Source organism: Suricata suricatta, chromosome 2, assembly GCF_006229205.1.
Source record: "Suricata suricatta isolate VVHF042 chromosome 2, meerkat_22Aug2017_6uvM2_HiC, whole genome shotgun sequence".
Taxonomy (NCBI): domain Eukaryota; kingdom Metazoa; phylum Chordata; class Mammalia; order Carnivora; family Herpestidae; genus Suricata; species Suricata suricatta.
This window is the reverse complement of record NC_043701.1, coordinates 845494-871343: the sequence shown is the minus strand read 5'-3', so window position 1 is coordinate 871343 and position 25850 is coordinate 845494. Positions and strand designations below refer to the sequence as shown.

Here is a 25850-nt window from a genome sequence, read left to right as displayed (position 1 = left end):
GGTCCCAGGCAGACACCCGCCAGGGATAGCCGCCCACCAGCCACACGGTCAGTGGGTGAATCGAAATGCCAGCAAGTGAGGGGCGCCTGGGGGGCTCAGTCAGCTGAGGGTCCGGCTTCGGCTCGGCTCATGATCTCACGGTTCGTGGACTCGAGCCCCACGTCGGGCTCTGTGCTGACAGCTCGGAGCCTGGAGCTGCTTCAGATTCTGTGTCTCCCTCTCTCTCTGACCCTCTCCTGCTTGCACTGTCTCTCTCTCTCTCAAAAATAAATAAAAAACATAAAAAAAAGAAAGAAATGCCAGCAAGCGGAAGCCCAGCACCGACAATCCAGGGCCTGCCGCCGGGACAGCCCGCGAGGTGACCCCTGGCAGCAGGTGACGGGAGCCCAGGGGTCATGTGGTGTTCGGTGCCGCGGAGCAAGAGGCAAAGGTCACGTAACCATCTCTTCTCCAACGGAGAAATGCAACACTGATTAGAAACACGCCACGCAAGAACAAAGGACATGAAGGGCACGAAAGGACGTCTCTGCTGATCAGGTGACGTGTCCAGACAGACCAGCGGTAACGACGGACTCCCCGCGGGGGCGCAGCTGCGGAGTCAGGGAGCTCTGCGCCTGGGTCACAGCGCGCCATGGACACACCAGCGCCAGCCGCTCCCACGCGGACCCGCGTCACCTCCCAGCGCACTCCCCCCGCGTCCCGTCACCGTTCGCTCCCCCGCACACTCCCGCGCCCTCTCACGCTCACACGGGTTCATGAACGGGCCAGAAATCCCGGCAAGAGTCCTACAGTGCCGGGAACAGCATCTGGAGGCCGGACACCTGCTGTGCTCATCAGTCAGGACTCAGAGCACTGACGCTTGTTGTAGGAACTACATGCCTGTCCTCTGAGTTTGGTATAACTTTGTACAAAATTAGCAAAATAAATTTGCTTTCCCTTCCCCCAACAGGGGTGTGTCCCCTTCACTAACAATAACTAACCAGGGACACCTGCAGCGCCGTGTCCCCTCGCCCTCAGGGGGCTGCACGCCAACGTCGCTGGGTTTGCGGCGGCGACCCGGCTCAGGCCCCGGAGCGCGGGGTGCTGAGGCGCCCCCCACCGACCCGGGTCGGTGATGGCCGCTCAGTCGCTGGCAGCGAGGGCTCCCCGTCGTCTTTTAAAACACAAACCCATAAAAACGTCATTTCCTTGTCAACACGTGAGTGGTGAGTCTGGCGCTCGGAGAGCTCACTCGGGGGCGGGAGCTCGGGGCCACGACCGCCGGGGCGCCGCCGCGTCTCGTGCTCTCCTGTGCAGCGCCGTGCATCATACCAGGACAAAACCCCAGACAACGTGCAAGAACTAACTCCTTAGAGGTGCCCGCGGCATCCTCTTGCACGTCTGCCACAGACACACGCGGCTCGCACGCGCCGGCACTCCCGTAAACACACTTAGCAGGTTCGCGGACTCAGCAAGTTGTCGCCACGGCCCTCAGAGACCCCTGGTGTGCGGTTCCGCCGCCCCCGCACACATGAACCCCTGGAACACGACCAAGGAACTGGATTGTAATCAGCCCCGTTTCCCCAGAAGGCGATGAGAGGAATGGAGGCCACTGTCAGTGAGGGTGCCGCCATGACCGTGAACGGTGAAAACACTCCGTTTTGTTCCACCGGTTCCTGCGTCCTGGCTCCCAGCAAACCTGATGGGACAGCACTGCTCCCAGCTCGGGGAGAGCGGCCACCTGTGGGAAAACTGTTACTGCTTCTGCGTAAAGAACCCGTCACTGACGGGGTCCGAACTTTGTCCGACAACCTCTGCTCGGAGAAGCTGGGGCGGATGCCAGAGAAGAGGAGGGGCCTGCGGCCACCAGGGTCACGGCCCTTGACACGGAACCCCGCGCCCTTTCAGGGCCTGTGGACTGAAGTCGCCGGCGTCTTTCCCTGGGGCCGCATCAGGCCGCTCCCCCGGGAATGGCATTGCTGCCTGCCGAGACCCCCAGCGACACGGGAGCCGAAGGGAAGGCCGGGGCGCTGGGCTCGCCACACAGTTGAAACTGGCCGGGCTTCCGGGGCACAACTTTTCACCAGAAGTCACTGGACGCTTTCACAAAAAGACTTACTAACGGCACCAGGATATCCTACAAGTAAAATTCAGCAGCCGAGGAACCGGACGAGACCGGCAGCTGACCCCGTCAGGCGGAGCGCTGCTGACGCCCGTTCCAGGGCGGCCGCCACACGCCGAGGCCACTCGCTAGGTCTCCAGCTTTTGCTAGAAGCAACGAGAATGAGGCTGTTTCTATTCACGCCCCCGGGACACCCCAGGACGGCCAGACACACCGCCAGTGTGCGCCTCTCACCTGGGACAGCGTGGCAGACCGCAGGGCAACGTGGCGTCGGCTCCGCCCACGCCCGGCCCCTGCTCCCCTGGGCAGCGGGCTCTGTGCCCCAGACGCCCTGCACCGCAGCCCGGGCCGCCGCAGCGTGCCCACGCCTCCCGTGGAACAGCGGGCTGCTGGGGAGACGCGGGCGTCCTCCGCCGGCGCCGGCCCTGTGCGTCCGCGTGCGTTGTGTCGAAACAGCCTTACCTGCTGCCTGCGCGACACCTCCCGTCGTCACGTTCGGGGCGCTGGCGCTCACTCTGAAGGTCACCGCTGGGCCCAGGACACTGGAAGAGACCATCGACAAGGAGCTCAGGACCGCCTCCCCACCGCGGGCCGCTTCTCCGACGGCCACGCGGAAACGCGCACACGCTGACGACACACAGGCTTCGAGGCCACGGCTGGTCCACGCGTGACCTCGCCGGGCTCCGGGGTTCTCGACTCTGTGCCTCTCTGTCCCCACGTTCCAGGGATTCTGTTGACAGGCTTTGCTCTTATAAAAAATTCAAATCTACCCCAACCAACCAACGAGAACAAGCAGACGTTGCAAGGGGAGAAGAAAAAGTGTTATGGAAACAGATTTCAGTATTTGGCTCCCACAGGAGTGGTAGGAATCAAAAGCAGAAAGGAAAGACACTGGTATTTTTAAATTTCTCTTGACAGGAACCGTTTAAAAAACTTATCAAAGTCATTAAGAACTATTTAGTATAAAAATAACTAGCAGGGAATTGCCAGACAGGAATGATTAAAATCTTCAAAGCTTTTTAAATACTATGCTGAACATCAGTTTGAAAAATAAATCACTTTTTAAATAATTTTATTCATCTGAAGGGGAGGGAGGAGGACGGAGGGGAGGAGGGGTGAGGGGAAAGGAGGGGAGGGAGAGGGAGGAGGGGGAGAGAGGGGGATAAAGAAGGGAGGAGGAACAGGGGGGAGGAGGGTTGGGTCCCCGGGACCAGCACCTGTGTCCTGGCTCCACAGGCCTCTGGCCCCAGTTGTCTGGACCCCCTGGTAAAGAGCACCCCCCACTTCTTATCCATCCTGCAAGTGAGGGTTCACGGTGCAGAGCTGGCCCCACAGAGAGAGGAGGGTGCCGTGCAGGCTGCGAGGAGGCAGGTGGGCAGGCGCTCCGCTCCCCCCAGCACAGACACAGGTGTGCAGCAGCCGCCTCCTGGCAGGTGGCCCAGCCTGTGGACTTTCTCTTCAATTCCTTTGTACAAGAAACATCTACATGGTCACAAAACTCTGCTGAAACTCCCTGAAAACGCTACCTTGTTCATCCTCTCTGCTTGGTTCCCGTTCCAGTGGTTAGAGCCGTGACCCGAGTCATGGGCTATGTCCTGACCCCGACACGGACCCTCCCCAGGAAGCACGTGTCTCCCTCCCTCCAGACCTGCTCTCCCCATGCACACAGCCTAAGGCCTGAGCTGGCCCTCCAGGCCTGGGCCTGAGCCGCCAGCCAGATCCTCCTTGTCCAGCCCCACCGGAAGTGGTGGCCCTAGAGCCACACCTGCTCTGCCGCTGTGTCTGCCTCCCAGCGCAGTGAGCTCCAGCCTCACCCCCTCCCAGCGCAGTGAGCTCCGGCCTCACCCCCTCCCAGCGCAGTGAGCTCCGGCCTCACCCCCTCCCAGCGCAGTGAGCTCCGGCCTCACCCCCTCCCAGCGCAGTGAGCTCCGGCCTCACCCCCTCCCAGCGCAGTGAGCTTGGGCCTCACCCCCTCCCAGCGCAGTGAGCTTGGCCTCCACCACCTCCCGATGCAGTGAGCTTGGCCTCCACCCCCTCTTAGAATCCCTCTTGGTCTCAACCCCCATCTACACTGTGACCCATCACAGACCCTCTCCGTGATCTGCCAGCAGGTGCAGGGCCATCGAGGACACTTGTGGGTTCCCAGTGTCTGGCTCTTGGAGGGCATGGGGGCGTCCCTGCCAGGGCTTCTCACACCTGGTGGATGACAGATTCACAGCGGGGACCGAGTCAGGACACTGAGTGCAGCTGTCTTGCACACTGAGAGCAGGTCCTGGTCAATGGACCAGGCAGGGAGAAGACAGGCCTTTTATTTTTTTTGGAAAGTCACTTATTGATAAATAGTGAGACTTTCTTACCCAGAACAAAATATTCCAACTCTATTGATACAAAAAAATTAGTGTTTAGATCAGAAAGAAATCACTGAAACAGACGCAAAGAAAGATGAACACGAAGTTATGAGGGAGACCTACGTTTCACTACAAAACAGAGAAACTAATTCTGTTCTTTGACTTTCAGATTCTCATTCAGATCCAACCAATAACTGCTGGGAACGCACGCCAGCACATTCCTGGACTTGCGGAGCTGTGCCTCAGAAGGTCAGGCAAGCGTGGATTTAATGAACACTTAGCCACGGCTCCTGGGACGCACCAGCTGGGCTCCGCCCGGGCTCCGGTCACCGTGACCCAGCCGGCCAGGGACGCCTTGCCTCGTGTGTGCTTTCCGTGTTGACACACTTGTTGCTTTCTTAACGCTGAATCACCGTCTGCGCGGTCATCCCTGCCCGAACCACAGGGCTCTACCCCGCACGCTCTCCAAGGCTCGGCCGGTCCTCTTACACGTAAGAACAAGACGCACCACTCCTGGTGGCTGTTCCAAACACCGAAATCGCCGGCGGAAGCACCAGCACGTGGGGAACGTAGTGCTGGACAGTGAGGAGGACACGTGCGTGCCACATGAGCTGCACCAGCCTCAGCTGGGATGGGCCGGTGAGACCCTCACCACTTCCATCCCGGGGCAGCATGCCTTCAAGCGACCACGGCTGTGGTTTGGGGTTACAAATACGTTTGCAAATATGGAACCAGAGAAAGGATCTGCTGGGTCTCCTAGTGTCCATGTTAAGCACATTCACACACATTAATGACCACGTTGTGTTTATCACATTTCACAATTTAATATCACAGAGTTCAAGGGGCTTGTGACGGTCGTGTGCCTGTCCTTCCTTGCTGTGTGACATCAGCATAGGACACCCTTTCACCTGCATATCAGGGGAGGGTGTCTGGGTGGCCGGGCGGCACAGGACCTCCCCCTTCACTGCCCCCTCCCGTCCAGAGGGGCCCCTGCTCCTCCGGCCTCTTCCGGGAGCTCCGCACTCGCAGGCCTTGGGGGCTCACCGCACTTCCGCACACCGTGCTGCCCCCTGACCCAGGCAGTCGTCCGCTGTCTGGAACGACATGGCGGGTCCGAGGGGCAAGATCAGCCACTTCTCTGCTGGCCCCACGGCTCCCGGATGGCGAGCTCACGGCCGAGCGACGCCGGGCCGCTACGGGCGGACGGGGCGCACACGGTACTCCCTGCTCTGCGCGGACGGCACACGTCCTGTGAGTCCACTTCCTGCGGGACCGTGGACTTCCCCAAAGTCAGATTCCCCGACAGTGAGAGGGGACACCTATTTACGGTGGAAGAAGCGCCAGCAGGTGGAGCCCGCGGACGCCAGCCCTTCCCACTCAAGGGAGAGAGGGGCTCCGCAGGCTCGGCCCAGGGGGCCCCGGGGCGCGTGGTCTGGCACGAGGCTCCGTGGCCCCTCCTGGAGCCGCATCTGGAGAACAAGACCGCACATTACCGTTAGGCGTCCGGCTGGAAAGAACAGCAAACGGTCACTCCCTGACACCTGGCAGCACTCACCGAGTTAGAACCCCCTCCGAGCCGTGTACGCAGACGGCGCATGCGCCCAGGGGAAGTGCGGCCACGCTGCTGCTCAGCCTGGCGGCCCCCCGCAGTCCTGAACGGTAAACAGCGTTCTCGACATTTCCCGGAGGCCATGGCCTCGGCACAGGTGACGTGTTTATACGTTTATAATTGTGTAACACGTAACTTCCGTTTACACGGTCACTTAACATGCTACAAAGGAACAGAAGTCGCTTCTAGCATTTTAATGCTGACATCTTACTGTTTTTCAGAATTTCCTGTCCTATCACTTAAGGCTAATGAAACAAAACCCCCATTAATCAGAGTGTTAGGAGTGGGAGTTCTGCCTACATGGTCATTTCTTTAAACGAGGACTCTTCAGAAATCCCTTTTTCTCCTACTTTTACCACTGAAGACCTTTTACAGAATCTAATGCTCTGCCTTCATAATACCAAGATACTGACACAGGAATCTTCTTAGCAACCACGAGTCGCCAAGTGAAGCATCTATGATTTTCACCTGCGACTTATAAGACATTGGACTCTTCAGCCTGTGCTCAGACTGATATTTCAGGTGAGGATGAGGAAGGCAAGCAATTCCCTGATGCGACCTTATTTTTCTTGTTAGTTAACACTGTGTCCAAAACGTGGAACACAAGAATTCCCGCCGATGGGGCTCCACTTCGCTTCCCTAACGTGGGTGCGGCTTCTCCTCTGTGAAGGCAGGTTATACATGACACGGGATTGTTTGTATCAGGCTGTAACGACATCAGACAGGACTACAGTTTTCCTGATTAACACTGGCCACCAGCCCTTAACTCTGTACTTAGAGATTAACCTCAGGGGCTAGATCCCCTCCACTTCTGGGGATAAGAAGAGGGTCCAAAGCCTACGTGGCAGCAACAGGTAGTTGTAAAGTCAATGGTGAAGCTTTACAGCTAAGATAAAAGTAAATGCTGCTCTTTCCAATGGGTGCATCTCCTGAAAGTTTTTAGAAATTAAAAAAAATACATCTGATAGAATATCTAATTAAAATGTTTTTTTACGCGCATGCTCTGCCTTGGCTTAATGCACTGACCTGTGCTTTGTCTGTTTGATCATGGATTTGGGGTAAAACCCGAAACATGGAGAGACAGGATGGGGGCGAGGGAGGATGGAGAATGGATGACGGGTGACGGATGGACTGGTGGACTTTATATATAAAGAGAGAGAGAGAGAGAAAGAGCCTATGTTACCGCAAACATTAAGACATTTTCTCAAAATCCTCTCTGTGGATTACTTAAGGATCTTTCTACATTACTTTTCCTATCTATAGGTTATACATTTGCTGAATTGCTCATCCTGTGCCTTACTTATTATTAATTTTTAAAAAAACAACTGTATAAATGTCCTAACGTTACTGAACAAAATCAGAATCACTTGGGAGACTTGCTGTGTCTGAGCCTAACTTGAGGCCACATGAGAGCAAGGTTTCTTTGCACTTCTACGTGGTCCTGAGGGGCTTCTTACACCGACCCCCTGCTGAGCCCTCAGGCCGAGGTGCTGGGGAGGCCCCCCGGCACCACGGCCTCGAAAGCACCCCTGGAGGCCAGTGTGCAAGTGCAGGGCTAACATAATGGCATCATTTAGACCCAAAGCAACTCACCTGGCAAGGCCCTCATTTTATAGATGAATCAAGTAAACCACACGGAGTTTTAAGGATTAGTCCCAAATGGTCCAGTTTTAGTGCTGATGCCACCGGGAAAGAGACTCCTGGATTCTCCCCGTGGCTCACGGACGCTCCGGAACGCTGCCTTCCGAACGCGGCCTTCCCCAGCGTCCGCTCCTGGCTACCAGGCCCGGAACCTCGGCGCCCCACTCTTCCCCTCGCACTGCTACTGACCCCGGGGCTCATCGGTTTCTTCCTCGTCTTTTTCGTCAGCTGCCCCTAACTCCACAGCCGGACAGGGGTTACTCCAAGCCATCAACAGAAAACCAGCGGAAACCGAGAGCATGTCTGGCTGCCACAGAAGCCCCGTGCGCGCCCCATCCCGTCCACGCCGGATCACGGAATCCCAGCGCCCCTTGCGTGCCCCATCCCGTCCACGCCGGATCACGGAATCCCAGTGCCCCGTGCGCACCCCATCCCGTCCACGCCGGATCACGGAATCCCAGAGCTCCATGAAACAGCAGAGTAATGCACACTTACAGCGCCAAAGCACACTTTCCGTGACCGTGCCTTCTGCACAAGTGCATGTTCCTTCCTCCCAACATTAATCCACAGCTTTCCAGACCAGCTAACTTGAGGGCTCACAAAGGAGGACGGCCTGAGAGGACCAGCTCCTGTTTGAGGAAACGCACGCTTACCGAGTTACTGCGCGATAACATAACGCAGGCCTCCACCGAAACAATGCTGATGACGCTTCATCTTCTTAAAGGGCTGAGCGATTGCCTTACTGCACTGATTGTCTCCTATCTGCAATCACTGTGTGATCGTGTGCAGTTTGGGAATTCCTCTCTGTCACTAGGAATGCCTTACCTCGCACTATTTCTGCCCATGGAGTATGCGCAAGAAAGCAGATTAATCCATATTTATGTTTTGCCCTTGGACTTTTGCTTAGTTCTTAATTGCGAGAACTACTGTTTTCCAGTCGCAACTGGAAGGTGATGTGTTTGGTCACAAGAAGCTTGCACCATGCCCACAGAGGTACCCGCACGGCCGGCCAGGCCCATCGGACCTGGGAGAGCACGGCCCGAGCCCACCTCCGGAGACCTGTCTTCCATGGCAGCCAGACTCCCACAGTGCGTGAGGATTCATGAATTTAACAAACAAATAAATAACTATTTGTGACAAACATTTAGAAACAAAAGCAGTCTCCAGTGGGGCTTGGCATCACCGGGACTCACAGGACCGACCTGCTGGGCATCCCCCCAGCCCCGTGCAAGGAGACCCCAGTGAAGAGTGTCAGGGCAGGGAGTTCCCGCCGCCACACCTCCAGGAGCTGCCTCGGAAAACAAGAGCACCGTGCTTTCATCAGTTCAGTAAATCCCACAGATGGGAACTGAACTGCGTCTTGCGTCAGGAGAACACGGGAAGATTGATCGCAGAAATAGGCCGTCCTCCCGCAGTGCCCTCGGCCGGTGCGGGTTCTCGGGGCCATCTGGAGGCCCAGGAGGGGCCCTGTGGGGGCGCGCCCACAGCAGCCCCCCGCCGACCTCAGGGTCTCCTCTGTGTGGCGGGTCCGTCAGCCCGCGTGGACAGCGTGCCTGGATTACAGTGTCCTGACTGAGGCGGGTGGTTCGCCGGGTAATCACATCAGCATGCTAATGCGGTTTTAATGGTCTCTAATGATGTAATAAGAAATAATGGAATTTATTTGGCAGCTACATAACCATTAAGAAAACATATTAAGTCTAACCGGCACTTCCAGGAAAACGTGGATGACGGTCTCTACGAGCGCCAGCTTGCGTGGCGGCCCCTCCTCCCCTCCTGGAGCAAGAACAGCCTCCGCCCCGGGGCAGCCCCTCACGAGGCCTCCGCCGTGCGAGGTCACGTCCGCACCGCTCGGGAGGCACGGCGCCCACCGCGGGCACAGCATGCACCTGTGCACACACACGGTAAGTGAAGACCAGACGTGGGCCGCAGGGTGGGGGAGGGACGGCGCCGCTGCTGAGGCCGTGTGGACGCCAGCCTGACCGTCTAATCCCCCATTCTGCTGTGGGGTGTTCAAATTTATTTTATTTTTTTAATTAATTTATTTTTTAATAAAGTTTATTTAATTTGAGAGAGAGTGTGTGTGCGCACGCAGGGGAGGGGCAGAGAGAGAATCCCCAGCAGCCTCTGTGCTCAGCGCAGAGCCTGACGCAGGGCTTGAACCCACGAGCCGTGACATGGTGACCTGAGCAGACATCGAGAGCGGGACACTCACCCGAATGAGCCACCAGGCGCCCCTGTAATGGGACACGTGTCCAGCCGTGCAGTCCCCGGCCGGGTGCCTCATGTGGATGTGTGTCAGCGACCTTGGGGTCTGGTGGAGAAGATGGAAAGTGGCCAGGCACGGGCAGGGTGCGGGCAGGGACAGGCCAGCGTGCTCGGGGAATCTCCCTCTGCCCCCTTGAAGGGGGCAGCCAGCGCCTCCGGGCCAGGACTGGCTGTCTCTGTGTGTGATCCCGTTTAACTGCAGCCTGTGGAGACCACGCGGGGGGCCACGAGCTGGTGCCTGCCTCCCTGGGCTCCCCAGCGGACAGCCTCACCCCTCCTGCAGGGCTGCATACAGATGGGCAGTGCGCGCATGCCTGCACGGACCTGCATGGGAGCCTCCGTGGGACCCGATGTGCTCTGACAAAGGACCATTCCAAAGGGCCCGGGAGGCGCCAGGCGGGGATAAGGCTGTCCCCAGAGGGCCGGCTTTCAGCAGACCCAGTGACCTCTGGTCTCAAAGCTCCGGCTCACATTCATGATTTTCTCTCCGCGGCTCAAAATCCACCCGGGTGGGGCTCAAACTGCCGTCCCTCACCTCGGAACCTCGGTGGCCCCAAGTCACGTGGGCCTCCTTTCATGTCCCTTGTCATCCACTGTGGACACAGCTGGAGACACACTCTCCTGACGACGGCTCTCCGGCGGTGCCCGGCACAGGGGAGTCCAGCTGCCCTCCTCGCCAGGGCCTGGGCTGCCCACCTGGGACACAGCCCCCGGCTTGTAGGCGGCTTCTCCATCCCGGCCGGCACCTCCTCTCCAGACCTCGCAGCCTCAGGACCTTTGTTCCCACGGGAACCAGGGCGCCGGGCCCTCCCCAGCTCTGTTCTACATCTGTTTCTGCTGACACGTCATGCTCTCCACTCCCCCTGTGGCCCGGCACTCGGAGACCCTGGTCGAAACATTGCATCTTGCGGACGGTCACGTTCACTGGTGCGGACACAGTACGAGAGCCCTCGTGAGCTGAGAGACTGGGCTGCAAGGAGCCCAGTGAAGTGAATCTCGGCTGACTGTCAAGACCAGGCCTTGGCCTTGGCCCCTCCTCCCAGCTTCTGGCTCCTCCCTACTCACAGCAAGGGTGATGAACTTCAGAATGAATTCCAGCAGCAGGTGAGGATCTTGGAACCCCCGCGGAGCAGCGAGACTGGAGGCCAGTCCGAGGAGTCGCATTTCCAGGACTGACGGCGCCCGCATCAAGGCACGGCTCAGCGGAGCCCGTCACTCCAGGCCTTGGCGGCTCACGGCACACACACTGCTGCGTCCTGATCTGCCTTCCCAACCGAGCTCCAGCCCGGACCCCCGGCCGGGAAGCGCCTGCTCTCACTTACTCCATCTGTTCCATGTCGAGGAACCCACGCCCCGTTCTGTGCGGTCCTCTGGGACCCTGGACACGGCCGCCCCACACCACGGACGCCGCCGGCACCCCGGTCCCTGGCCGGTCCGCTGACAGCCACACAGGCTAGACAACTCTTCCCCTTGGTGCAGCGAGTACACAGCAGGTCTGTACACAGTAGGTACTCAATAAATGCTGACCTTTCATGGACACGTGCCATAGCCTAGGGCCAGGCCCCAGAAGGTTCCAGAGCCTCTCAGGCGATTCTAGGTGCAGCAGGGCTGAGAACCATGGCCCCGGGGCCCTGCCTTTCCAGGAGAGTATAAGTTTTACAATTGCACTCCAGTTCCTTCTGCACTTAAATAACGTACCAAACCCACCTGGAATCTCCCTTCCATTTCTTTCCTGAGCTGCTTCTCTCTGACATAATTACCGAGAACCCCAGGCACCCGCTTCTCTCCTTGCAAACCAGTTTATGAAACGGAACCTGGTGTGAGCAGAGAAGAGATCCCCAGGGCCCCGCGCCCGGCACTCACGCGATGTCTGTGAAGACGCTCATCGGCACCTCGAGGACCCGCGCCACGGCCTCCATCAGCGCCTTCCCCTCTTCTGGGCTCAGGGGGCTGTGGAGGAGAGCGGGGGCACGTTACAAAATGGGCCTCATCGACACTTGAGCCGCGCGCCCCCGCGCCCCCGCGCGTCCCTGCGGTGTCCCTGCCACACAGCGCCCAGGCGCTCAGGACAGCGGGGGCCAGGCGTGTCTTCAGGCGTGACGAGCCACCCGAATCTCCCAGCGATGAGACCGACAACACAGTGCAGATGGAATTGTTAGGAGCGTAATGGGCCCGTGACGCGATGACAGCTCATGTCAGCCTTCATAAAAAATATGATAGGGACAGTGGAGGGGCGGCTGGGCGAGGGCAGAGGGGCGGCAGAGGGGCGGCAGAGGGGCGGCTGGGCGAGGGCAGAGGGGCGGCAGAGGGGCGGCAGAGGCTGAAAATCAAATTTCAGGATGGGCATCAAACGTACCAAGGAAACACACATTTTTAAATAGACTTGTTTCTACGACGAGTGGTGTGCTGATGACAGGCGTGGAGTGGGCCTCGCTCAGAGGGAGAGGCCGGCAGGCGCCTGCGGGGACTCCCGGAAGGCGCACATCTGCTCCGGACGCCGCGCCCTGGGCCCGCAGGAGGGCCGGCTCCACAGCCACCGCGGAGCCCAGAGTTCCAGTGACACGTCCTGAATCCCAGCACACGATTTCGTGACTCACACCTTGCCTGCGAAATCCTATTCGCAGCATTTCCGAGAACACGCCTGTAAGACGGCTGTGCGGCGACGGGTTTGAGCCCAGCGGGCCGCTCGCCCCTCGGCAAACCCGGCAGCATGAGCAGGGCCTAGAGGCACAGCCCCACGGCCGCGGCTCCTCAGGGCGCCCAGGGACCAGGCCCGTCCACACCCAGCACAGGGTGCGCAGCCATGAGTATCCGCTGGGAGGTCAAGAGAGGCCACCGTGACCACGGAAGCCACGTCCCCCAGGCCAGACTCCACCCAGGACCGGGCCTCACATCATGGGGGGCTGGTGCTCCGCCTCCTGGGGCCCGGCCCCCCAAGCGGGCTGACCACTGAGCCCACCGCCGGCACCCGCTGCCCCTCGCTGCCCCGGCTGCCAGCCCGATGCGTGTGGCCAGGCAAGGCCTTGGCTCCTGTCCCCTCACCCACACCACGAGCCAGACTGAAACACAGGCCCCTCTGTGGGTTCCAGGGCGGCCCTGGCAGCCAGGGTCTCACTGAGTGGGGGCCTCGGTCCCCACACCAGGCCCCCCCCCACACGGACACAGCAGGTGTGACAGATGTGTTAACGGCACAGACGAGTGAATACACAGGAAGATGTCAGAAACTCTGACTTTTAACATTGTTACCATGTACGTTAGAAGCGCCCCACCCGCCGAGCCTGCAGAATTACTGTGTGAACCAAGCCTCTTAAAACTTGCACCGCTTTCCAGCCTGAGGCCCCAGATCACCGACAGCCAGCCGGCAGCCTCCCTGACACGCTTCCAGGGTGGCTCCATGTGGAAACCGATCTGGGCTCCTCCCTGGACCCACACCAGCACACCTGTCTCCACCCGTGTCTCCAGGGTAGCTGTCGCCTGTTCTTGGTCAGCAGCTTCTTAAGGTGGTTTTCTGTACCATTTTACAATAAAAAATAACCGACAACAGGACCTCTGTCTTCCTTTCCTGCCCATTCCACTGCCTGTGCCCCAAGAAGGGACACGTTCTGTGTCCAGACTGTGCCTGGCCTGGAAACACCCTCCAGCCTGCAAAGGGCCCTGGGGAGGCCAGTGTCCAAAAGGCAGTGTCGAGGGAAGTCCTGAAAAATGCTGCTTTGGTGACCCCCGTCCCCAAGAAGACGGCCTGAGCTGCTCCTCTGTGTCACATGGCAGAGATGAATGAGGGGGTGCTCAGGTCACCAGTGCCGGCAGGAGAGGAAGCCACAGCCGGGGACCAGAGCTAGTGTCGCTCCACCTGCATGGAGGGCGAGTGGCAGCATGCGTCAGGGGAAACCGTGGACTGAGAAAGTCTCCTACTTGTCAAAAAGCCCAGTTGTGACACTAGAATTCCGGAAGGTGGACCAGAACCTGCAGATGTAACCCAGCAGACACTGTGTCCCCAGAGAAGAAGCCCGGAGCTGCTGGGTTGCTTTTCTCCTGGAGAGGGGACAGGGTCCGCCTGGGGACAAGGAGACACACCTGAATAAACAGCCAGAAGGGGCCGCCCCTTATGCACACGGGCTCCCAGCTGAGAAACACCTGCAGAAGCTGCCAGAACACGCCCCGGAGCGCTGGGCTGAGACCCTAGAAAGGTACTTGGGTGGTGACCTCAGGGACCCGTGTGCACACTGGCTGCTGCTGACTGGCCACACTCCACTCCTTCACTCCCCACCACCACCCCGGACGCCCCCCACAGACCCTCGGGACGGCTTCCGCAGCGAGATCCCTTCCCACAGCTGGCTCCCTGTGCCTCCGGTGAGCAGACCGCCGGTGTGCTCGGAGGGACGGTCAGAAGCTCGGGTCTCGGGCTCCCACCCTTAGAGCTCGGAGAGTCTGAACGGAGGACAGGAACACACATATGTGGCCAATGAGCTGCTTCACTTCAAGGGGCAGCGGCAGGCGCACGGCCGAGTTGAGTGACAGTCGGAAATGGGCCATGAGGTGACGTCACTAGGTGCGGAGGTAGGAAAACGAAGCTCAGTCTGACATGCCCCCGGGGCCCCGCCCAGCTCACTTGTCCTGCTCCTTCATGCCCCGTGTAGGGCTGGCAGCCCAGCTGATGGCTCTTCTTGTGACCTCTCAGGACACGCTTTGGCTGCAAAGGTGCCCAAGCACCACTGAGGACCAGTCAGTCCTGGCCCTGCGGTGAGGACAGGCCAGGGATGGAGCTCCACGGGGCCCGGGAGAGGAGGCATCCGAGGAGACAGTAAGGACTCCCCTGGGCTGCACGCACACACCTGCATGCACACGTGCACTCACACCTGTCACACCTGCACATACACACCTTGAGCAAACACCTGTATGTACACACCTGCACACACACCTGCACTAACACCTGTACACACACACCTGAACTCACATACCTGCACATACACCTGCACTCACACACGTGCATTCACACACCCACACATACACACCTGCGCACATGCCTGCACACACACACACCTGCACTCACACCTGCACACACACACCAGCACACACTTGCACACACACGGGCACTCACACCTGTCACACCTGCACACACCTGCACATACGCACCTGCACGCACACACCAGCACTCACACACCTGTACACACACCTGCACTCACATACCTGCACACACACCCGTGCAACACCTATACACACACCCCTATATACACACCTGCACACACATACACCTGCACTGACAGCTGTAGACACACACCTTAACTCACATACCTGTACACACACACACCTGCACTCACATACCTGCACACACATCTGCACACCGATACACATACACACCTGCACACACCTGTACACACCTGCATTCACACCTGTGCACACACGTGCACACACATGTGCACTCACACCTGTCACACCTGCACATACACACCTTGAGCATACACCTGTACACACACACCTGCATGCACACACCTGCACTCACATACCTGTACACACACCTGTATGCACACATGTGTAACACACGTGCACTCACACCTGCGCACACACACCTACATGCACACACCTGCATGCACATACCTGCATACACCTGCACTCACACATGTGCATTCACACATCTACACATACACACCTGCAAACACACACCTGCACTCACAGCTGTACGCACATACCTGCAAACACACCTAGAAACACCTGCACCACACACCTGCAAACACACCTGCACATATACACATGCACTCACACCTGTACACAAACACCTGAGCACACACCTATACACGCAAACCTGCATTCACACACCTGCACTCATATACCTGCACTTACAAACCTATACACACATACACCTGCACACTCATACCTGTACACACCTGAACACACACAGTCGCACTCACACTTGTGTTCACACACCTGCTCACACACTTGCACACACCTACTTGTATACACATACACTTGCACACACACCTGCACATGCACATCTGCAGCCACACCTGCGCACACACAACCTGCACTCATAACATGTACACACACACATCTGCATGTACACACATACACACAATGGACTCCCCAGGGAGAGGAGAAGTATTAGATAGTAGGACTTCCCTGGGCTGCCTGCACACACTTGCACATACACACACCTGCATGGACACACCTGCACTCACACACATCTGTGCATGCATACACACACATCTGCATGTACACACACACAATGGACTCTTCAGGAAGAGGAGGAGTCTGATGAGACAGTAAGGACTCCCCTGGGCTGCACACGCACACTCGCCCACACCCCTGCATATGCACACAACTGCATGCACGTGCCTGCACACACACCTGCACCCACACCCCTGCATGTACACACAGGCACATACCTGTGCATGCATACCTGCATGCACACACCTGCACGCACACACACACACACACCAGACTCCCTACGGAGAGGAGGAGTCTGATGAGACAGTAAGGAATCCCTTGGCTGCACGCACACACACACCTGCACACACACACACACACACACAGTGGACTCCTCAGGGAGAGGAGGAGTCTGATGAGTCAGTAAGAACTCCCCTGGGCTGCACGCACACACACCTGCACACACACCCCTGCGAGCCCACACACACACACACACACACACACAGGACTCGCCGGGTGTGCACACACCTGTAGATACATCAGGAGGAACCTGCATGGGGACCTGTGCACAAGACAGTGGAGCAGGCCTGAGCACACACATGCTCACTTGCCCCCCAGGAGGAGCGAGGGCCCTGAGACCAGGGAGGGTTGTGGTGATCACACGCACTCCTGGATGGACACCACCCGGGCCACCTGCCTGCCGGCGACTCCCCTTCCTGCCAGGACCCCCTGCCCCAGTGGGTCCAGCCCCTCGTAGACCCCATACCCACAAGCCATCCTGATCCTGGCCGCCAGCAAGGCCCCACCAGTGCTGACCAGCGGGCCTGTGAAGCCCCTCCTCTTCCTGAAACTTGCTCTGCTTTGATTCAGAAGCACCCAGCTCATCACTTACTATGGAAGTTCTCTTAGTGACTTCACATGTGTTAATTTGATCGCCCTCTACCGACTGCGGGCTCAGTGAGGCACCAGCCACATCTCTTCTGTACTTCCGAAGCCCACTGCCCGTGCTGAACATAAACCAACCAAAATTCACACTTTTATCCATAACAAGATCATTTAAAACAGCCTTGAAGATAATGATGAAATGTGCCAGCCCAGAATATGATTCTGCACCCGCTTGCCTCTGCAAGTGAGCCCTGCGCTTGCGCAGACCGCGTGAAGATGCGCGGACTGTGTGATGAGCGCCACAGCCCCTCCCGCCTCGCCAGGGGCTTCTGACAATAGAGGGTCCGGTCAATAGTGAGACCAATACAACGGTGCTGACTGAGCACGCAGTTATTTCTGTTTCATTGTTAAAAGACATGGCCATCATCTGTCACTCCGTGCTCTGAAGCTCCTTAGTTCATCTCAAAACCCAGTGGACGGATATGGCACGTGCAGTTTCATCTGTGTGCCTGTGACAGCTGTCACCCCGATCACCTGGACACCCAATGCCGCAAACCCGAGGCCCGAGCAGTGCCCACGACTCGGGTCCCCCCTGCCTGCCTCTGAGGCACTCACTCCATTCTCGTGCTGGGAACCCATGAGAGAAGCGACCGGATCCCCCCTTTCCATGATGGCCTTGCAATGCCACGCCGGCACCGTGGACTTCCCTGAAGTCATCAGGGGAATGAGGGGGCGGCTGGAAGATGAGAAGGCCTGAATGTGTTCCCTGGAAAGGGCGCTGTGGAGAGCCATCCTAAAAAAAGAACAGTGAAAATAACTTCGGGGTCAGAACCGTCGGGAGGAGCGGAAGGCTCGCCACGGGGCTGGGACTCCGCCCAGGGCGGTGTTGCTGGTGCTCTAACAAACCCACGAGGAAGGTACCGTCTGAGCCTCACTGCCAAGGAGTGGAGGGGCCGGGGGCTCAGTCAGTCAAGCCTCCGACTCTTGGATTCAGCTTATGTCCTGGCCTCACCGCTCAGCAGTTGGGGCCCCAAGTCCCGGCTCTGCACTGACAGCATGGAGCCTGCTTGGGATTCTCTCCCTCCTCTCTCTCTCTGTCCCCTTCCTTGCTCGCACGGTCTCTTTCTCTCTCTCAAAAAAGAAAAAAAAAATTAATGAGTAGAAACTGGGACTAGAAAGATTAAATTCATGCCCAAGGTCATGTCATCAGCAAATCCCCAAACCTAACAGTTACTGCTCAGAGAGCGCTGGGACAGGGAAGTCCGGGAGACGGCCGCGTCCTTGCCCGCGGGGCATGGCTGTGCCCGTGACTTCTCAGGACTTAGCTCTGCGACGGCGTTCCTGCCTCTTCCCTCTGGCCCGACGGCCCTGCCAACCAGACACTCACGTCTAGGACTCTGTTCAAGAGCGATTGTTTGCCCTTCTGCTGCTTTACTTCCTGAGTTCAGACATTTTCCTGGTCACTCAAAAACTCACCAAAGGTAGGGAAACAAATGACGGGTGGATCAATACAAAGTTTTTTGATGAGATGATATTTGAAACCAATGAAAATGAGGTTTTCATGAAGTTCCCCAATTATTCTAGCTACCCCTATATATTGTTATAACAAATACTGATGCTTGCTCTATTTAAATAACCTTATAGCTAGTTGAATTTTTGCTGACTCACAGGAATTCTCCCCAGTGCAGAGAAAAGATATTTCTCATGAGGGGAAATGAGAGAGGAGTCGGCATGACTCAAAAATCCCAACTTGATTCAGTATCACCTTCCTCATGTAGAAAAATAAAGCCCAATGTTTTTCAAAGAATGAGTGAGACACTGAGCTCAGGGGAATTTGTGCAACCAAACCGAATTGCTCTGCTGCTGAGCCCACAGTCTCTAGGCCATGTGCAGATTCGTCTGGAGGTGCAGTAATCCTGAATTATTCTTTTCTTAATGTTTTTAATTGATTTTTGAGGGACAGAGAGAGGCAGTGTGAGCAGGGGAGGGTCAGAGAGAGAGGGAGACACAGAATCCAAAGCAGGCTCCAGGCTCTGAGCTGTCAGCACAGAGCCCGCCACAGGGCTCGAACCCATGAACCGTGAGATCATGACCTGAGCCAAAGCCAGGTGCTTAACCAATTGAACCACCCAGGCGCCCCTTGAATTATTCTTATTAGTCAAGTTGTCGACAACCACCAACTCTTCACTGGTAAAAAAAAAAAAATGGTAAAAAACTGTTGTATTCAAAAACTTGTTTTTAACATCAAGATGAGACTGTACTTCTCACTCACCATAAGTATGATTCTCTAAATTTTTGGGAAAAAATGCCAACAGCTTACTACAAATCTAAGTACACGTGTCTTAGTTTTATAAAAAGAATATTGACATCAAAAAAAATAAAATAAGAAAGGTAGTACAAAAATGTAGAGCTTTGTATGCATTCAAAGTTGTTATCAGCTTGAAATAGGCTGTTATAAATGTAAGATATTTTATGTAAGCCAAGGCTAATAGTAACCACAAAGCAAAAGCCTATAATGCATACACAAAAGAAAGAGAAAGAAATCAAAGCATACCACTACAGAAAATCATCAAATCATAAGGGAAGAGAGAAAGAGAAAGGAACAAAGGAATCACCAAACAATTAGAAAACAATTTACTAAATGACGATATGAAGTCCATACTTATCAGTAATTACTTTAAATGTAAACGAATTAAAATCTCTGATCAAAAGACATAGTGAGGCTGAATGGATAGGGAAAAACGAAGAAAACAATACCCAACTCTATGCAGCCTACAGGAGACTCACTTCTGCATTAAGGACACCGACAGACTTAAAGTGAAAGATTAAAGAAACTCCATGGAAAGGGAAATCAGAGGAAAGTAAGGGCGGATAAGCTTCTGTTAGAGAAAACAGACTTTAGGCCAAAGATTGTAACGAGACAAAAAGATTATTATATAATAATAAAGGAGTCAATTCATCAAGAGGATGCAACATTTGTAAGTATTTACGTATCCAACAAAGGAGCCTCTAAATACATAAAGCAAATAGTAACATACCTGAAGGGAGAAACGGACAGCAAAGTAATACTAGCAGGGACCAGAAGGACCTAAACCGATACAGAAAGAACATTCCACCCATTAGCAGAAGAAGACACATTCTTCTCCAGCACACATGGAACATTCTCCATATACATGACAGGCCACACACGTCTTAATAAATAAGATTGAAATCGTATCAAGCATTTTTTCCAGTCACAATTGTATGAAACCAGAAATCAATCATAAGAAAACTGGATGTGGCCCTGGCTGACTCGGTCAGTAAGGGGTAAGACTCTTGGTCTCAGGGTCATGAGTCCAAGCTCCATGTAGGGTGCAAAAATTATTTAAATAAATAAAACTTAAAAAAATAAGAAGAAAGCTGGAAAATTCACAAATATATGGAGATTCAATGATGTGCTTCTGAACAGCCAATGGGTCAAAGATGAAATAACAGATATCTTGAGACAAACGAAATGGAAATGTGGCGCACCAGTACATGTGGGAGGCAGCCAAAACAGTTCTAAGAGGAAATTTTGCGGTGATAAATGTCTGTATTAAGGAAAAAGACCGCAAATAAACAATCTAACTTTACAACTCAAGGAACTAGAAAAAGAAGCATAAATGAAGGCGAAAGTTATCAGAAGGAAGGAAATAACAAAGATCAGAGCAGAAGTATATGAAATAGAGCCTGAAAGGACAAATAGAAAAGATAAATGAAACTAAGAGCTGATTTTTTAAAAGATAAACTAGATAAACCTTAGCTAGACTTACCAAGAAAAAAAGAGCTCGAATAAATAAAATCAGAAACAAAAGAGACATTACAACAGGTCATAAGAAACAACTACCAACAATTATACCAAGAGGAAATGATGAGTTCCTGGAAACACTCAACGGACCACCTTGAATCATAGAGAAGTTAAAAACTCTGAAGACACCAGGAACAAGTAAGGAGATTGAATCAGTAAGCAGCACCGTCCCAAGACCAGATGGCCCCGCAGGTGAACTGGACCAAACATACCAAGAAGAATCCGAACCAATCTTCCTCAAACCCTTCCAAAAACCAGAAGAGGAGGGAATACTTCTGAGCTGGTTTTACAAGGTCAGCATTATCCTGATCCCAAAGCCAGACAAGGACACCACAAGAAAAAAGAGTTATATTCCTGATGAAACATACATACGAAGTCTATGTTTAGCATAGATTTTGGCAAAACAAATGCAACAACACATCAAAAGGATCACACACCACGATCAAGTAGGATTTATGCCAAGGATGCAAGGACGGCTCTCCGTCTGCCACCAGTCAACACGGTACACCGCACTTACAAGATGAGGGGTGAAACGTCACGCTTATTCAACAGAGGCGGGAGCACACAGCGGAGTTCAGCATCCGTTCAGGATAAGAACTCCACGAGGCGGCAGAGCGGGGTCAGCAGTGCAGCCCGGGAGCCTTGCCGGAGCCCCGCTCGGAGAGCAGCCTGGGATCGTGGTGAGCTGCCCAGCCCAGTGCACAGCACAGACGACTTGCAGGTCTGCCTCACGGTGCCGAGAGAGCCAGGAGAGGAACAGAGTGGAGGGGACAGCCCAGCAGCCAGCACAACGGCTAGCCAGCGTCCCTCCCACCACTGTGCCCACCTCCCATCATCCCTTCTCCACTCAGAAGCAGAGGGACCTGGGAGAGCGGGACCCCGACCACAGTGCTTGCCTGCTGAGTGTTGCCCAGTGGGGTCCCAGGTCTGTTTGGGGCAAGGACCCAAATCCTTATTGGGGTCCTGAGGCCATGCCCGTCTCTCCCACATTTACTGTCCTCACCTTCCCCCGGCCTGATTTCAGCTCCTCAGATGTCCACACCGCTCCCGATGCAGGCCCTTTGCATATGCTGTTCTCTTTGGAACATGATTTCCTTCCCACCCACCTACAGAGCTGGGAGTCACAGCTGTAAAGTTGACCTAAAGCTTGGAAGGGACTCCTGCACAACAAAACGCTAGGAGAGGGCGCCCGGACTCAGCCTCCCGCGGCCAGGTCTTCTAGGAAGACCTTCTTTTTTTTTATTTAAGTCATCATCCCAAGTCAGCCACTGCGTCACCGCCGAGCCACGTCCGGGAACGGCCGCTTTCCTACTCTGCTCTCGCCTTCCGGCTTCACCTTGCACTTGCGGTTTACTTCTGTTTTGACAGCCTGCCACATCCCTTCTTTTCGTATTTTTCTCCCTCGTTCTTACTCCCTCCCATGGGGGGGGTGGGTATTTAAACTGCTTAACTCAGATTAAGTCAAGGTTAATTTACAAAACAGATGACACTTTTCAAAAATCAATTGCCATGGTTTGGCTCTGAAGGTCCCTGGGGGTTTCTGATATGGAATTTCAGTGTCACCAAAGAGGAAATGCAAAGCTTCCCCAACAATTCTAGAACTCTGATACCAAACCAGCATGATGGAGATGGACAGATGTGCCCACAGGAGTAGGTGAGGACACAGATAGAGAGGTGACACAGTGGAATATTGGGCTTAAGGGTAGGTCAGATACAGACATACGCACAGGTGGAGATGCGGAGGGGGGCACACACGGGCATGTACGTGATTAGACCACGCACATTTTTGGACGTGGGTGTAAGTGTAGGTGTAGATAACATGGACACTGCACCGATCAGTGATCTAGATGCAGGTATTGATGCAGACACACAGACATGGATATAGATGACAGACACAGATACAGGCAGATGAGGCAGAGACAGTGTAGACATGTGGGGGTAGGTGCACAAGCAGACACAGTTGTGGAGACAGGCACTTATGGAGACCCTCTTGCACCTCGAGCACCTCAGCTGATCTGCAGAGCCAACCTGTGGGAGTCAGACTCTCAGGTCAAGTGCGGAGCACACCGAGTGCTAAAGGCCCAGCTTCCAGGCTTGATCAGACGGGCTGGGCCTTTCCAATACTTCCTTCTCCTCCCTGCCGTCCCCACACCAATCTCACACTTTGCCACAAGAGAAAGCACCAGACGTGGGAAGGGCGCTCACCACGGTCGGCGACCATTAAAGAGCCCCTTCCTGGCATCGCACCATCCCTTCTGGTGTCTTCCAGCTGGCTGGTCATGGCCAAGCCGACTCAGACGCCACAGGGTCAGAGGGGCACTGAGGTTGCCTTCACGGCCCACCACGTTCTCACTTCCACGGTGTTTTCTCACTTCGCCTAACACAAGGGTTGGAGGCAGACACGTCTGAGACCTCCTCCAGTGCTGGAATTCCCGCCAGTGACATCGAAACCCAACGCATCCCGCCAGCCTCAACAACGAGACGGAAGCAGGCCCACCGAGCCCATCAGAGACCGCATAGCCGGTGTAAGCGGTGAGCCTTACTGGGATCCTGAGTCAAAACACCAATGAACGAAGTTCTGACATGGACGCGACATGGGGCTGAACACAGGCTCGAGGTCTGGCACTAGGAAGACGGCATGGGGTGTTAAAAGGAAGGGCCCTCGTGTGTAAAGGCTAGTTCACAAAACGTTTCCCAGAGAACATAGACGGCGTTTATTTGAAAGCAGCAGGAGTAAACAGCGGTGTGGACGGGACAAGGTTGGACCTGGGTCATTATCTCTGTCTATGTTCAAAATTCTGCCTTAGGAAGAGTGCGACAAAAACCCATCCGTTGTCTCATGACGAACAGGAAACTGAACAGCCAGGGAAGCCTGTTGGATGAGGCTCCTGGGGACAAGCCAGGCCTGTGACGGGGTGGGTGGGTCCTGGGAAGTGGCCGGGGCGCCTGCAGTGCGGCCATCACGGCCCTCCCGGCAGGCGGGGGGGGGGGGCGCGGGGGTCTCTGACGCCCTGTCGGAGGAGCTCAGCGCAGCTGCACTGAGAGGCAGACACCGCACGGCCGGCGCGTTCAAGGAGTCCCCTGTGCTCTGGACCTGACTCACAGCCTGGGCCTCAGACTGCTCGAGGAAGGACTTCACATTATACCCATCTTCCTAGAATTTACGAAAAGCCCCCTCCTGGTGATTCCCGGGAGCAGGTGAGCTGACGTTTCAGCTGCTCCGGAGGCCCCGCCACACCCGGGCAGCCCCTCCCAGGCTGCGTGTGACACTGTGACATCAGTGGTTTCCCGGGGGCCACGTGGAGGCATCCTCACCGTCCGGGAGGGGCCGGTGTCACCCCAGGCACAGGCCGCTGGAGATGGTGGCTGTGCCACGGAGTGGAGCAGGAGGAGGGGGGCACACAGGCAGTCCAGGAGCACAGCAAACGTGAGCGAGGAGGCCGGAGTGTTCGGGAGGCACAGCGCAGCTACAGACCACCTGCGCCCCAGAGGGGCTGGACTGCGGAGCGCCGAGCAGAGCGAATGGGAGGAGGGGCGGGCACCCGGAAGTCGCTGAGTCTGGGCAGGCACAACTTCGTGGCCGGCAGGAGGCAGCGTGAGCGGGGAGTCAGGATGAGAAGTTTATAGGGAAAACCAGGGTTCTGAGCTTCTTTAATTCACAGGCTTGAGGACCCACGCAGTGGAAGCCATTTGCACCTTCTCTCGAGAAAGGAGATGCCTGAGTTCTGTGGCTCCCGTGTTCTGTGGCTCCCACGTTCTATAGCTCCCGTGTTCTGTGGCTCCTGTGTTCTGTGGCTCCCAAGTTCTGTGGCTCCCACGTTCTGTGGCGCCCACGTTCTATGGCTCCCGTGTCTGTGGCTCCCATGTTCTGTGGCTCCCATGTTCTATGGCTCCCGTGTTCTGTGGCTCCCGTGTTCTGTGGCTCCCACGTTATATAGCTCCCGTGTTCTGTGGCTCCCATGTTCTGTGGCTCCCGTGTTCTATGGCTCCCGTGTTCTGTGGCTCCCATGTTCTGTGGCTCCCACGTTCTGTGGCTCCCATGTCTGTGGCTCCCATGTTCTATGGCTCCTGTGTTCTGTGGCTCCCGTGTTCTGTGGTGCCCACGTTCTCCCACATTCTGTGGCTCCCACATTCTGTGGCTCCCATGTTCTGTGGCTCCCACGGTCTATAGCTCCCGTGTTCTGTGGCTCCCGTGTTCTGTGGCTCCCATGTTCTGTGGCTCCCACGTTCTGTGGTGCCCACGTTCTATGGCTCCCGTGTCTGTGGCTCCCATGTTCTGTGGCTCCCATGTTCTATGGCTCCCGTGTTCTGTGGCTCCCGTGTTCTGTGGCTCCCACGTTCTACAGCTCCCACGTTCTGTGGCTCCCATGTCTGTGGCTCCCGTGTTCTATGGCTCCCATGTTCTGTGGCTCCCGTGTTCTGTGGCTCCCGTGTTCTGTGGTGTCCACGTTCTCCCACATTCGGTGGCTCCCACATTCGGTGGCTCCCGTTTTCTGTGGCTCCCACGTTCTGTGGCTCCCGTGTCTGTGGCTCCCACGTTCTGTGGCTCCCGTGTCTGTGGCTCCCATGTTCTGTGGCTCCCATGGTCTATAGCTCCCGTGTTCTGTGGCTCCTGTGTTCTGTGGCTCCCGTGTTCTGTGGTGCCCACGTTCTATGGCTCCCGTGTCTGTGGCTCCCATGTTCTGTGGCTCCCATGTTCTATGGCTCCCGTGTTCTGTGGCTCCCACGTTCTACGGCTCCCACGTTCTGTGGCTCCCGTGTTCTATGGCTCCCGTGTTCTGTGGCTCCCGTGTTCTGTGGTGTCCACGTTCTCCCACATTCTGTGACTCCCACATTCTGTGGCTCCCATTTTCTGTGGCTCCCACGTTCTGTGGCTCCCGTGTCTGTGGCTCCCGTGTTCTGTGGCTCCCATGTTCTATGGCTCCCGTGTTCTGTGGCGCCCATGTTCTATGGCTCCCGTGTCTGTGGCTCCCGTGTTCTGTGGTGCCCACATTCTGTGGCTCCTGTGTTCTGTGGTGCCCACGTTCTGTG

At 55.9% G+C, this 25850-nt stretch overlaps 1 protein-coding gene and 1 long non-coding RNA gene across 2 annotated transcripts in view; both read right to left on the bottom strand.

Annotated features, from left to right (window-relative positions):
* Nucleotides 1-2170: 2170 nt before the first annotated feature.
* The window catches only part of LOC115304168 (receptor-type tyrosine-protein phosphatase N2-like), a 333289-nt gene continuing 309609 nt past the window's right edge, over nt 2171-25850 (bottom strand). Inside the window, exons 10-12 of the mRNA XM_029954228.1 lie at nt 11831-11917; nt 2564-2643; nt 2171-2247 (exon numbers count right to left, since the gene is read on the bottom strand). Coding sequence (XP_029810088.1) covers nt 2171-2247; nt 2564-2643; nt 11831-11917 — 244 coding nt within the window. The remainder of the gene's footprint in view (nt 2248-2563; nt 2644-11830; nt 11918-25850) is intronic.
* Nucleotides 5237-5897, bottom strand: LOC115276794. The gene is made up of 2 exons (XR_003902091.1): nt 5494-5897; nt 5237-5357 (listed from the first exon to the last, which is right to left on the bottom strand). It is a non-coding gene; the product is annotated as an uncharacterized LOC115276794 (long non-coding RNA).